The 13,933-nt window shown below is 43.7% G+C and overlaps 1 protein-coding gene across 1 annotated transcript in view; it reads right to left on the minus strand.

Moving 5' to 3' along the window:
- Positions 1-307: 307 nt before the first annotated feature.
- BEND7 (BEN domain containing 7) overlaps positions 308-13,933 on the minus strand; it is a 45,769-nt gene continuing 32,143 nt past the window's right edge. Inside the window, exons 8-9 of the mRNA XM_005489277.4 lie at positions 5,929-5,979; positions 308-1,256 (exon numbers count right to left, since the gene is read on the minus strand). Coding sequence (XP_005489334.2) covers positions 1,195-1,256; positions 5,929-5,979 — 113 coding nt within the window. The 3' untranslated portion in view covers positions 308-1,194. The remainder of the gene's footprint in view (positions 1,257-5,928; positions 5,980-13,933) is intronic.

Genomic DNA, 13,933 nt, shown 5'->3' on the forward strand with positions numbered 1-13,933 from the left:
GTTGAGACACTCAAAGGCCAAATAGTTTCCAAAAAATAAAAAAGTACCTAAGATAAGATACACACAGGGAAAGGAAACACAATGGCAAAGGCTCCAGCAAGCTCTCCCTCGAATTGCAGGACACGTGCTCAAACTGCCTGGTGATCAATAGGTGTTGCAGGTAAGACCTTCCAGATTTCTCTGTGACATTTTTAAAGTGAATTTAGTGCTGATGAAAGGTGCAGAAATGAAGGTTTGCAGGAGGGGCCACACACAGTTTTACCTTAGCCCTGACCTGACCCTTTCAGTGTCTAAGAGGGTAGTGCAATTTCTTGATCGATTCACTTGTCTTAACTGCTGAGATATCAATACAGTACCAGCTGAAAGGTGACTTGTTTTTTTTTTAAATAGGTGAGTATTGTTGCCAAGGACAGGGGCTGAAAAATCACAGAGAGCAGACCCTCTTCTTAGAAAACAGAAAAATAATCCATTTTGAAATTGAGGTGTTGAGCAAGCTGGGGGCAACCGTGAGGGGAAAATACCACCTCCAGCAATCTGCACTACAAACATGCTCAAGAGCCATCCCACTAGGACCACACAGGGGAAATTGTTTGAGGGATAGCTTCTCCTTGCTATAACTAGGAACCTGGGCACTGCTGGGAGAAATCCTCCTTTATTCCCTCCTAAACCCAATAAGGACTTTTTAATGAGAGTTGTGTGTGACTGTCATTGATACCACAGCAGCCAGGAAAGGAAAAGTGGGTCTGCAAAAGCAGAGCTTCACCAGGTCAGATGCTCTTTAAGCCCCCAGGGTTCATGGTGGAGAGAGAGGCCACCCTGGTCCCTGGGGACAGGAAGAGTCACAACTTCTTCGTGGTTTAAGATGAGACACTGCTGGCAAGCATACAAACATGTGGAAAAATACAATCATGGAGGAGAAACACAGGCAGGAGAATGACCTCAGAGTGGGTACCCCGCTAATTCAGTAACGCATGGGATGCAGAGGGAAATCATCTTAATTAAGATGAAGAACAATGAAGAGATCTGGTGGTTCATTACTTGAGGTTACATGGAAAATACACAGACTTGTAAGAAAAACTGTATGGATGCCCATGTCTTGTAGTACACTGAAGTTCTCGTGCTGAGCTTGCAGGAACATTGCTCAAAGGAGAGGATGTTTCTATCTGCTAAGAACACTGATGCAGGATGTGAAATTCAAACTGAAAAATCTGGGTTTGCATCTATCAGATGGTCTGTTGTGGTGTCAAAAAGGTTACCTGAAGGGAGAAAGAGTTTGAAGGAATCAGTTAAAAAAATATAAGAATTTAAGATATCAGAAAAAATTAGTATTTTAGAATTATGGAAATAATGTATTTGAGATTTAATTTTAATTAGTGATGAGGCTGAACTGCTGGTGTGCACACAGGCAGTGCTGCTGAATTCCATTTAGAGTAGAGCTCAACTAGCTAAAGAAAAGCAAATTAAATAGATTTTTTTGAATACAAAATTTGCCAGCCAAGTTTTTCACACAACATACAGTGCAGCCCACTTCAGATGTAAAGCACTCCATTAGTCTTCAGCACAAACTGCACTGCTATGCTCACCCCTTTGAAGTTTAGGTTCTGAAGAAGTGAAAAAAGCACCCCATGAATTTTAAACCTTGAGTACATACTTTGGGATCTTATTTGGTAAAAACCCCCACCACTCCACAGCAGTCTAAATGCATATAAGAGAGAAAAAAAAAATATGTATATACACATACACTTATAAAAGGTGCACTGTATGATTATATCCCATCTTTTAAAAAGCACTTTAAGAATGTGCTTTTTCTAAACAGAACAATGAAAAGATGGACAGAAGAATTACAACGAGGGCACTAAGAACACAGGGCAAAGAGAAGACACACATCAATCAGCCTGAGAGGCAAATACATCCCAATGAAAAGGGAAGACTCATACAATCACACACTGAAAGGATAAAGATTTATATTACAATAAAGGATTTATATTTAAGGTTTTGGAAAAGGTTTTTCTTTTTTTTTTTTTCTTTTTTTTCCCCCCAAGTTTCATTTTCTTGATATTGTATTTCAAGAGAAAAGGAGACAACCTATATAGAATTGGATTGTTGCTGTTTTCTTATCATCCATTTCTTTACCAAGAGATTGCTCTCATCTTTTCACAAAGCTCTATCACCCCTAGACCTGAGGACTGGGATGTTAGTGTTTCAGCTTCCGTTAGGGATATCAAAATTCTTTCTCATCTTGAAATTAACCCCAGAGTGGAGAAACTACACAAACTCTCAGCATGTGGTCCAAAGCAGGGTAAGGAGTGCTGCCTCATGGCCCTAAACCTGCCTACATCTTCCCAATCCAATTTACAAGATGAGGATTCAAGGAAAGGGCGTTGCAGCTGTGTTACATTTGTTCTCACATGCAGAATTTATGGGTTATGCCTTCCTTTTGTTTTTCTTTGAACCACAAAATCCCAATGCTTTGGGTAAATTGTACACTGAAATAAGATGAGCCTTTTCACAATACCATCTTACACAGAAAGACTCTAAAAGGTGCCACATCCTCATCCTGATAAAGATCTATCTCACACCCTCCAGGTATCCTGTATCACCAAGAAACTAATCAGCCTTTCCACTGAGCCCACGATAATTACCCCCAGAGCTGTCTGATCTGTCTCAGCTCAGCTCTGGACACAGCCTGCAGCTTTGCTTAGGTGCAAAAGCTGGAACTCTCTGAGACCTGAGCTTTGATAACATTTGTTAGGGACAATTCTCCTAGTATTTTCTTGAGATTTATCTGTCAATGAACCAAAGTTCCCAGCAAGTTTAACTGCCACAGTTCTTCCAATTACTTTAAACACCCTTCAATCAACAGCCTTTAAAGACAAGGCCCTCTTAGTATAGAGGGTGATTTTAACACAGGAGCATCATTTCTGTTCAGGAGTGCTAAAATATAATTGGGAAAAATGTCTTAGCTTTATGAGGCTGCACCAGCTTCATTATTTTTACCAGGCTTTTGAGTTCCAAAAGAGGTTTCTGAAAACAAAGCATCCCCTGCTCTCCTCAAATCCCAGGATTTTGCTGTTTGTGGGCACAGAGGGAGCTGGTTCAGACCTGGCTGTGGGCACTGGCACCAATTAACTGCACTCAGAGCCTCGTCCTGCTGGCACCAAAAGAGAGACATCTCCAAACACAAGTGCAGCTGCCCTGGCCTTCCCTCTGGAAGCAGCTCTCTTCCCACCAATGATGGAGAGAGGTGAGAGCAACCACACCTCTGACTGAGGTGTCCCAAATGAAGTGTCAGCCAGAGGCCATAATCCAAAATCATACAGACTGAGACATTCCAGCACTGATAATCCACATATACCCAGATCTCCTCCATAATGCCATTGGTGTCACAGGCAGGACTGACAGAGCTGGAAAGGCAGATTTAAGGCATCTGAGATTTTCCCTGTTTTTTGGCACAAGTGCTTATCATTGATTTAAATAATCCTTCCTGGGTGCTTTTGCTTCACAGTTTGTTAAGTTATTGATGATCAAGAGAGGAATTGTTCATGGACAGCTCTCATAGCCCCACATATTTTCTCCCCATCCAGTCTCCTGCAAGATCACCTCAACCAATCCAATTCACTCTGGTTTTATTACACCAAAGCACCAGGTTAACAATGATCACAGAGTTACAGGATCATTTAGGTTGGAAAAGATACTTAAGATCCTGCACTGCCAGATCCACCAACAGCCATGTCCCCAAGTGCCACATCTACCCATCTTCTAAATACCTCTAGGACCGTGACTCCACCACTTCCCTGAGCAGCCTGTCCCAGTGCTTGGCAAACCTTTTGGAGAAGAAATTTTTCCTAATACCTGAGGCCATGATTTATCTGATATTAGCTGTCATCTGCAACCAAGGCCCATGGCATGAGGCACTGCACAAACACAGTCAGAGAGACTTTTCCCCAAAGATTTTTCAAGCTAAACAGAGAAGACAGCTGAATAAATTGCATGCAGACTCTCTTTAAAGAACCTGTCAAGCACCCTTTTGTAAAACCAGCTGTACTAAAACAGGGAAAGACCCCTGTAAAAATGATATTCCACCTCTTTTGCTAGATTCCTTGATGCAAAGCAGCTATATTTTGGCTCTGTCTCATAATTACTGTCATTATACTGTCTGTGTATCACTTTAAATAATCTGCTTCCAACAACAGTATGATATTACACAGATCTGTCCTATAAAGAGGCACTGGCACACATATAATAATGGGTGTGAGTCAAATTCTTGGCTCACAGCCTGTGAGCATCACCTCCCCCCAATGCAAACTGCAGTGTGGTTTATTTAGGCATCCTTCCACAGGTAGTGTAGAGCAGTACACATCACACACAAGCATTTCAGCTCCAAAGCTGCATGCATGGATGCTCAAAGGTGTACAAGCAAGCAGACCACAGGGGTGATCTGCAGTGGAGTGGAAAGGGAGTTGCCTTCTCTACCACAACCATCCCAGCACGTTCATCTCCATCCCTGATGTACAACCTGAGCAGTGACTACAGAAACTGCTCCAAGAAACCCACAGCAAACTGTTCATTCTGCTCCAGAGCAATGAGGAGATAACACTACACCACATTAACAACCTTTATTAGGGAAGGGAGCGGAATTGCTTCCCTCCCTGATAAAAGAAACCAACAGGATGCTGCTTGGAAGGGACCTTTCAAAGCAGAGCTTCCTGCACCTTTCATCCCAGCCGCAGCCTGCCATATTATTGAGCCAGGAAAGCAGGATGGCAGCTCCCAGGCAGCGCGTGCTCCCAGCCCCCCCTGGGTCCCTGCCAGAGCCAGACTAAAGCTGCTTGTCCTCCCAACTGCTCTGCTGCTCCTATTCCTTAGTAACTGCACGTGCTCCACGGCTGGCAGCTGCTGCTCCAGCACACAGCGGCGCCGTGTGAAAGCTCCTTCTGCAGCCCTCGTGCAAGAGAGATCAGGGAGTGCTGGCACAGCAGACAGATCTGTGATGGGCACCAGGAGTCTCCCGTGCTCCCCACAGCTGTCAGGTACAGTGTGGTGTGCTCAGAAACCCAGTACCAGCCCTGTCCTGCTCTTCCAGCAGTGGCATTGCTGAGCTCCAACCACCCTTTGTTGTTAAATGAAATAACACAAAACCGCACTGTAATCAATGATGTTATTTGTCTGCCCAAGATCCTCTGTGCTTTGGGATAAGAAGCAGCATCTCAGTGACATTACAGACTTTGAAATACAGGCTCTGGCCCCACTGGATTTTCAGAGGATGGCAGCTCAGCTCCTACCATCATGGCACCTACTGATGGGCCAACTCTTAATGTGAGGGTGCTTCAAATTTCAGTCTCAGTCTGGTGATTTCAGCACCAAATTCAACAGTGTGGAAAAATGTTATTTCCCACTCTACACAGCTGCACAGCCAAGCTGCTGCATAGCACTTGTCAGGCTTTTAAGGCAGGGTGGCTGCACTTCAAGAATAAGTAAACTAACACTTAACTAGCATGTAAAAATGTCTGCAATCCTTCTGTGAGTCCAAGCTATTATGGCTAATACCACCAACAACTCAACAGATGTGACACTACAAGTGATTGTGTTTGTCCCTAACAATAACTCTGTTAAGAGATAAAAAATACTCCCAAAATATCAGGGATGAGCATAAGTCCCTATCTGGCATAAGAAGTGTAACTTACAGGCCTTATTAGCTTAGCTGCTCCCATGGACCTTGAGGTTTTATGAATATGAAATTGAGGGGAAAATTGTAAGATTCTGATGCATTTGTTTTTTAACACAGACCATTCAAAACTTTAGATAGCAGAGTCCTATGTGCAATTACGCAGCTGTACATGGCAAGTCAGGATTATTGAAAAGTGCTTCTGTGCCATAAATAAACAAAAACACATATGGAAGACTGATAAAAATTTTAATGCATTTTACCTGTTTGTAGTAGAGAAATGTCCGGCTTCTCATCACAGTCAGTTGCCTCTGCTGATTACAAATATAAACAAGAAATCTCATTACTTTTACTGAATATGGGAATGTGATTAAAAAGCTGCAGACTGTGAAGTGATTTTGCATTTTCTATCTACTTTCCTCAGCTGCAAATTTTCAAGTGCTCTGTTAAAAACTCACTGCTTGGAGGAAAAGGTCATATAATAAAAATGCAAACTTGGAAGAGGGAGTTGGGTATTAAGGAACAATTGTACCAGCAATGGGATGGAGTAATATTTGTTCTTTTTCAGGTTTCAGGATGTCTGTATGATAAGAGGAGTTGTTATCACTTGACAAAGTCACAAGAAAAGTCCCCAGCGGTCCTTAGAGGAAGAGCCTTGCAGGCTGGAACTCCACCCACCCACAGTCATCTGATGCCTGCAGGGAAAGGAGCACTCCCATTTCTGCACCCGAAATTCCCATGACCACAGGCAAGCTCACTTTGCAGGGGACAGATTTACTAGGGCAAAGTGTCTTCAAAAACGCAGGTGGGTGCCCAGTGTAATTAAAAAAGCACTGGCAATTAATGTGTATATACACACGTGCTTTCAACCCACAGCTTATGCAAGAGCATTTGACTTAATTTGGCCCACGGTGAAGGGAGGCTAAAAGCCTAATTTGTTCATTTTGTGTTTGCCAGAGGCCAAGGGAATGCACAGACACAGCTTGCCCCACTCAGCAGATGTGCAGGGACTTGTTAGGCTCTAGTACCTGGGACGTGCATGTGAACCCTGAGTAAATCAAAGGTGTGTAACAGGAAATCCGTGCCTAACCTAAACAAGCCCTATTCAAAATCCTATTACCTTTGTCTTTTGGCACTGCAGCATGATATTTAAGGCCTTTGAAGCACAATGAGATCTTTGAGAGCACTTCAGCAAATGAGGTGTGGTCATACAGGACAAGCCCATTATCACTGAATCACAGAATAGTTTGGGTTGGAAGGGATCTTAAAGGTCACCCAGTCCAACCCTCCTGAAATTAGCAGGGAGAGAGCTTCAACTAGATCAGGTTGCTCAGAGCCCTGCCCTTGAATAATTCCAGGGATGGGGTATCCAGCATCTCTCTGAGCAGCCTTTGCCAGTGTAAAAAATTGTAAAAAATTCTTCCTTGTATCTAATCTAAATCAACCATGTTGTACTTTAAAATGATCACTCCTTGTCCTATGAACTACAATGTACAAGGTCAGTGTGGTGGATGTATATCTGCTCACATCCATTCACTGCACAATACCCACAGGGATCAAAACCAAGGCTAGAGATAAACTAAAAAACTCAGTTCACCTCCCACTTGAGACTAAGCTAACTGTTCTGATCATCTTTATCATGGCTCTGCATATGAGGATGTTCAGTTGTTGCCTTCATGATGATAATGTCTAATCCAGCTCCTAATCTACATTAATTTTCTAATGTAATCCATCAACCCTTGTCTCTCCATTCCTGGTCCAAGAGAGTGCTGTCTCTCCCACATGCCTGGATGTCAGGTTAGTTTTTAGCTATATGCTCTCAGTTCTGCAAAATTAACTGAACCAAAGAAAATATAAACAAATTAAAACCCTAGTACCAGGCAGCTTTCCTTGCACAAAAGGTTTAAATGCAGAGGCCTGGTTAAGTTCATGGCACAGGCTTGCAAGTGACTCAGTGGAATTGAGACTTTTCTCTGCTTTCTGTGAGAAGGTGCCACAAATTCAGTGCCTGGTACAGCTCACTGTGAAAACCCTGAATTTTGGAAGGAACTAAATGGGAAGGGATCACCTAGGCAGGTCTGAATCTGGACCAGACTCTCAGTGGTGGAAGGATTGGATGTGCAAGGGAGGAGACAGCATGGTGCAATGAGAAGGCAAAACTCAGCCAATGGGATTTACATGGCTTTAAAAATCCTGTCAGTCTGAGGCCCACTTCCAGCAATGCTGTGAAGAACTACCTGCAACTCAGCATACAAAGACAAAGCTGCATCTGCCCTCTTGGGTAAAAGGGAGCCAAGCTATGAAAATGGGGGAAGCTGGATCTGAGTGTTGGCAAAAGGCTGGAGAGCCTTTCCTCTATGAATACCAGCCAATGGGCTGCCCACTGTAGTGACAGCTTTTCTAGAAACTTCTGAAGCAATTTGTGAAGCAGTTCCAGAGATGTTGTCACCTTTCTGCCTAACTGCTCTCCCTACACCAGAGGAAACAAACGCAAACAAGGAACTTCCAGAAGGTAAGGACTTGAGTCTCCAACTCTACAGAACCAGAAGTTACCTGGCCATTTTAATCTGGCAGAAGACTGATAAATGAGGTTCAGCTCTCCACCAATTGTTCCAGTCTCATTCTTCATGCCAGCACAAATGTTTATACAGTCACCAAGATCAGATCCAGTTAAAAACTGACAACATGGCCACAGGAATGCCTGTGCCAGCGCCAGCAAGGGAGTGGGAGCACAGCAGATGCCCAGAGAGCTACTCACTCTTCTCAGCAGCTGCCAGGATCTGTTTTATGAAACTGGATGTGTAACTGCAGCTCCAGGTGAAGCTGGAAATAACACAGGGGAATGGCAAACATCTCGACCTCCTAACATGGGTATAAACCACCAGTCTCTTACATGTCATTCCAAGAAGAAAGGAAGGTTTGCCTTTGACAACCACACCCACAGACTGCCAGCCAAACCTCACTGTCCTGGGCCAGCTTTCAAGACAAGGCAAGCAGGAAGAGAGCCTACTGTGGGAACTCAGAGCCTCTTCCCTGTCCTTTGCTTAGACAGAGTGCTGCAGACCTTGCAAAATAATGCTGCTAGTCATTTCCCTATATTCCCCCCAGATTGTGTGGCTTCTGAGGTACATGTCTGTCTGTTCATGTACACTTGCTGCTTTCCTGGAAAGAAGTACACATGTGCTCAGGGCTGGGAAGTTGAATACTGCAGTTACTATTTTAATATTGCTGATTTTTATCTAAAATACTGGCCACAAACACGCTGTACCACATGCTGCACTTCATCTTACATCCTTCCTGACCCTGTCTGTATTGCTAAGCAAAAATCAACCCAATCTCTTGCAGCATGTAGATACTGTGTCAAAAGCAGAAACCAGGGAATCAGAAAGCTGAAGAAAAATGGAAAGAAGGAAAAAACCTCCTGCAAAACAATGGAAGCAGCAGTTTGAACAAGGACATGGGAGAAAAGCATATTCCCAGGGAAAAAATAAGAAATAAAAATAATTTTTTCCTCCTTCCCCACTATTTTACACTGCAACAAAGTAATGTTAATTTAAAAAAAAACAATTAAAGGCTGAAGCATCATGGCATGCAGTTTATTTAAATAATTTTCAGCATGTTTTCCAAAACTGCTGTATTTTCCTTTAAGGAGTCAGGCAATCCAAGGTTCCAGGTTAAGCACAAATAATCACTTGACATGAACAGCTCATGCACTGTGGCAGTGTTAGAACAGAATCACAGCATATCCTGAGCTGGAAGGGACCCACAAGGATCATCCAGCCCCACAAGGATCATCCTGCACAGGACAGCCCCAGGAATCCCACAGTGTGGTAATTTACACATTATTGTTATTACATATTACCCCACAGCATCAGCTTTCCCATGGATAGCTGCTGTGGAATAATGGCTCATGGGCTCTTCAAAACATAAAAAGGGAGGAAGAACTTACTGTGGGAGATGTGTGAACCCTGACCTGCTGCTTATTAATGGATGGAGAGTTTAGTAATCAAAAGGCTCGAATGCAGTGCCTGCACAGAGGTGACAGGAAGAGCCAGCCAGCTCCCTCTGATTTTCCCCATGTAAGATCTCTGTGATAATGGCTGCCTGTGTCCCTGTGTGCTGCCACTGGCAAGGCCACCAGACACCTGCTCGTGTTCTCTTGTGCAGGGTGAAGGGACCACGCTGGGGCAAGCCCAGCACTGTCAATTATGAGGCAGTTTGCATTGCAATTCGTGCTGCTTTAAGAGGGGAAACCCGTGCATACACACTTCCTTTGACTTCTTTCCTTCCAGGGCAATTTTGCATCCCATCCCATCCACCAAAACCGTTCAGCTCCTCCTCTGGGAGAAGACAGACCTGGCATCATGAAGCTGTGCTCCACTATGCTCTGCTGTTGGCATGACATGGGACCAGCAGTCAAGGCTGAAGAATATTATCATATCTTTAATTTTAATTATAACATCTGTTTGTAACATTAACCTCACAGTCTCTTCTCCCCTTTGTGACAGCTAACTTGTGAAATTTTGAAAAGACTGAACAGGGCCAATAAAAATTTAATGGCAGCGGCAGCTTTATTCTCAGATCTAACAAATAAAAAAACACTACCCAAGTCTCAGATCTCAGGCAATAATCTAAAAGAACTAAGAACAAGCTGAAGGAAAAGAAATAAATTTAAAAAATAGAATATTCCCAGCTATGAAAAATATTGTCATTGATTCAGAATGTAAATGATTTTTTATTTGGCTTAGGATAACAACCTTTCAAAATCTACACGGGGGAACTATTTTCTAGAAGGCAGAATTTTTAAGTGGTTTTTTTGATTAGCTTTTGAAATAAGGAGCTTTTTCAGTCCCTAATTCTAGGAGATGAGCCAAATATGGTAAATAAGGTTGAAGCTGGGCAGCATCTATGATCTAGTGATCATAATTTCATTTAATTTGGAAACACTCATGGGAGTACACCCTATAGAAGGGGCTACAAAAAGCAGATCCACCCCAGTTGTTTGATAGAATTCTCTGAAATTATTACTGTAATTGAAAGATAGAGCAGGATTTACATTTTCAGACTGAAATAATGTTCCACAGGATAAAGTGGAGAGGGCTGCTCATGAATGCAGTGTCTTACTGTCTGGTTTGAAATGAAAAACTCATCAGAGGATGCACTGAATGGCTTGGGGGAAGGCAAGCAGGATGAAAAGCCTGTCCCTCCTCTTAAATACTTCTGCTATTAAAATTTAGCCCAACACAGTGCTGACTAAAAATTTGTCTTGTGACCTCTGAAATAAATGGATCATCTTAAGCTTTTTCCATATAAAGCCTGTGCATTATGGCAAACCAGGAACTGATGCAGATAAATAATGAGATCAAGCACCAGGGAGACACATTGGGTCAGAAAGTCCTGGGTGAAGTTAGATAATTGGTGGCTCAGATTTGTTCTTTGGGCACTTTAGCCTATCCCCACAGGATCAGCTGGCATGTTCCAGTGAGCAAGAGGAGACAAAACTCAAAGAGAATGACCTGGGAGCATGGACATAGGACACTTGCTCAGCTTCTGCTCCTCTGGCCACAGGCAGACTGGGAGAGCTCAAGAGCTCAGCCAGAAGAGTGATGAGTCCCACATCCCAGTGGCTGCAAGTGCCATAGTTTTAAAATACTTAAAAAAGCCAAGGTTTACAACATGAAGTCCTGGAAGAGCTTCTCATGTTTGCCCTCCACTCCTGTTTTGGTCTCTAAATTACACACAATTTTGGTATAGTTTCACAATAAATAGAGAAATTGTGAATAATTCCAACATCACTAGATCTATTTCAGGATAAAGCTGCTGAGGGCTGAGAGATACCCTACCAAACACCACAACATCCTTCCCTTGGTCCTACAGACCTCCCCAGGCATCAGCCAACAGCCAATGCTGGACACAAAATACAGGAATAGATGGATCTGTTGCCTGGTCAGCTCTAGATTCCTCATATCAGAAGGAATATCACAATTGCAGTATAAAAGTACCAACAAATCTTTTTTCAACATGAGAATGTTACTGCAACCAGCTGTCTGCTCCTGCCTCTCTGCTCCCATCTACTGTTTTGCTGTCACAAAGGCCTGGGAAACCTCTTTGCTCCACTGCAAGGTCAGGCTGAGCTGGCTACAGCCACCAGAGGAGATGGCAGTGGCTGGAAAGGTGCAAGAGGCCACAGTGGTGTGTTCAGCCACTCCTGACACACTGAAAACAGCATGTCTGCCTGTGGCCACATCACAGAGAAACTGGGGCACTTCAGGGATTGGCCAGTAAACAGCACACAAAAAGAGCTTTTCTACCAATCTAGGTACTGTGCTGGGGTTTTTTCAACAAATAAGCTTGAGGGGCTGCTAGGTGCACTGCTGCTCACTGGGCATCCACATAGAGGTGGACAAGTTACCTTCCCTCTGCAGCACACACAGGGGAGCCTCTCTGATTCTGGCACACTGCTCAACTTCACTTCTTTTCCTTCATAGTCTTGCTAGCTTACATACAATATCCTCTGCTTAGATTCTGCCATCCTGAGCAAGGACCAGAGATAGAGGTGGCCCCATTTGAAAAGCAAAAGCTGAATGTCATTGTCATTTTAATTAATATCCTGCAGAGGCAAGAAGGAAAGCAAATAAAAAAAGGATGAAAGAAAATAAAAATCAAAACAAAATTAGGTCAATCCTCTTTCCTGAGGGATCTTCTGCAGACAACCCAAGGACCCTCTGATCCCCACATCCTGCACTGCACCCTTCACCCTACTGTAGCCTGACATCCCACTTCCACCCTCCTGTCCTGGGGAGGCCCAAAGGCAGCTTTGGAAGGGGCAGAAAACAATCCTGTTGTACAACACCAGTAATCTGACACTGCCTTTAACAAGATTATCTCGTATCCCTCTGTCCTCCCTCCCCCAACACACAAGAAACCCTTTTTAAGGCCAGTGCTGGTTTGTTTCTCTACCCTGGGAAGCTTATGCTACTGAATAATCTGCACTTTTGTCCTCCCCCTGTGTTATTTCTGTCTCTGGGTGTTTCTCATTTTCCTCTGTCTTATGCTTTTCCCTCCTGGCATTAATAATGTTGTGGAGAATGATTTCAGATGCCAGCCTAAGTGTGTGTTTCAGAGCTGCAGCTCTGGACAGAAAAGGTTGGCCCTGTGAGACAGGGAGGTGGGGAGGACATTTCCTGTGGTCTCACTCACCACCAGGGACCACAGGGTGAGCATCCCCTGAGGAGCCATCAGGTTTCCCATCCCATGGATGCTAACAGGCACTTAATTGTGCTGATGGGCAGAAGGGAAGAGGGGAAAAGGCAGGCAGCTAAATGCAGGAACAGCAAAGGACTGTGTTTAAGGAGGTGGCACAAGTGAAGTACCTCAGACAGCAGTGTCAGATATATCCAGGACAAGAAATACAACCCTGAGAGAGCCTTAAGAAACCTGCAGGCTGAGAAAGGGGAAGTGAAGCCTCGTGTGGAGAAAGCCCCTTGTAGGACTGGAGGGATGAAGATGGGAAGGAGACTAGTTATGGTTTGTAAGGTAATTACATGTCTCCTCATCAGGAACACTGCTTTCCCAAGAACCCCACTGGGATTTCCAGGCTGCACCCTCATGGCTGGGGCTGAGGGCTCAGGAGCCAGGTGCTGTCAGGGTGAAAGCTCAGCACTGAGCTCACTGCAGGCTGGTCCCAAGCATCCAGGTTATCCCAGCCCTGGCTGAGCAGCTTTGCTGCAAACCCTGCCTAGATTACCTGTCACTGCTGGCAAGCTGCCTCCCACGTATTGCAGAACCTTGCTGGCACAACCAGGGTGGGTGGCTGCCTTTTCTTTTTTTGTTTTGGGTTTTTTTTTTTTTCTGATTCTTTCACAAGGAATGTGAGAAGACTCATCTATTCTTCCAGACACATACAGTTTAGAGGGAAAGGTCAGTTGGGTTATGTCTTAACAGTACAGTCAGTGGCTTGTCAGAATAAATAACAAAGAATTAAAAAACTTCTACTTGCAACCTTGGATGGATCAGCTAATTTCTGGGAAGAAGACTTTGGATGCTAAAAGAAAGGAGACAAAATTTGAGAAACACTCAAACTTGTTTGTAGAGACAGCTCCTAAACCTGCAACCATTCCAAACCCACAAAACCTGCTAAAGTGTGAAGAGTCCTAATTTTCATAGTATGAACAAGTACAACTCTACAGTCAACAGGAAAAATACTTCTGTGGATACAAAGGCTCTAAGCTTTTAATCTTCCACTCACATGTTGTAACTCATATTTTT

The sequence above is a fragment of the Zonotrichia albicollis genome, chromosome 4 (assembly GCF_047830755.1).
Source record: "Zonotrichia albicollis isolate bZonAlb1 chromosome 4, bZonAlb1.hap1, whole genome shotgun sequence".
In the NCBI taxonomy this organism is placed as follows: Eukaryota; Metazoa; Chordata; class Aves; order Passeriformes; family Passerellidae; genus Zonotrichia; species Zonotrichia albicollis.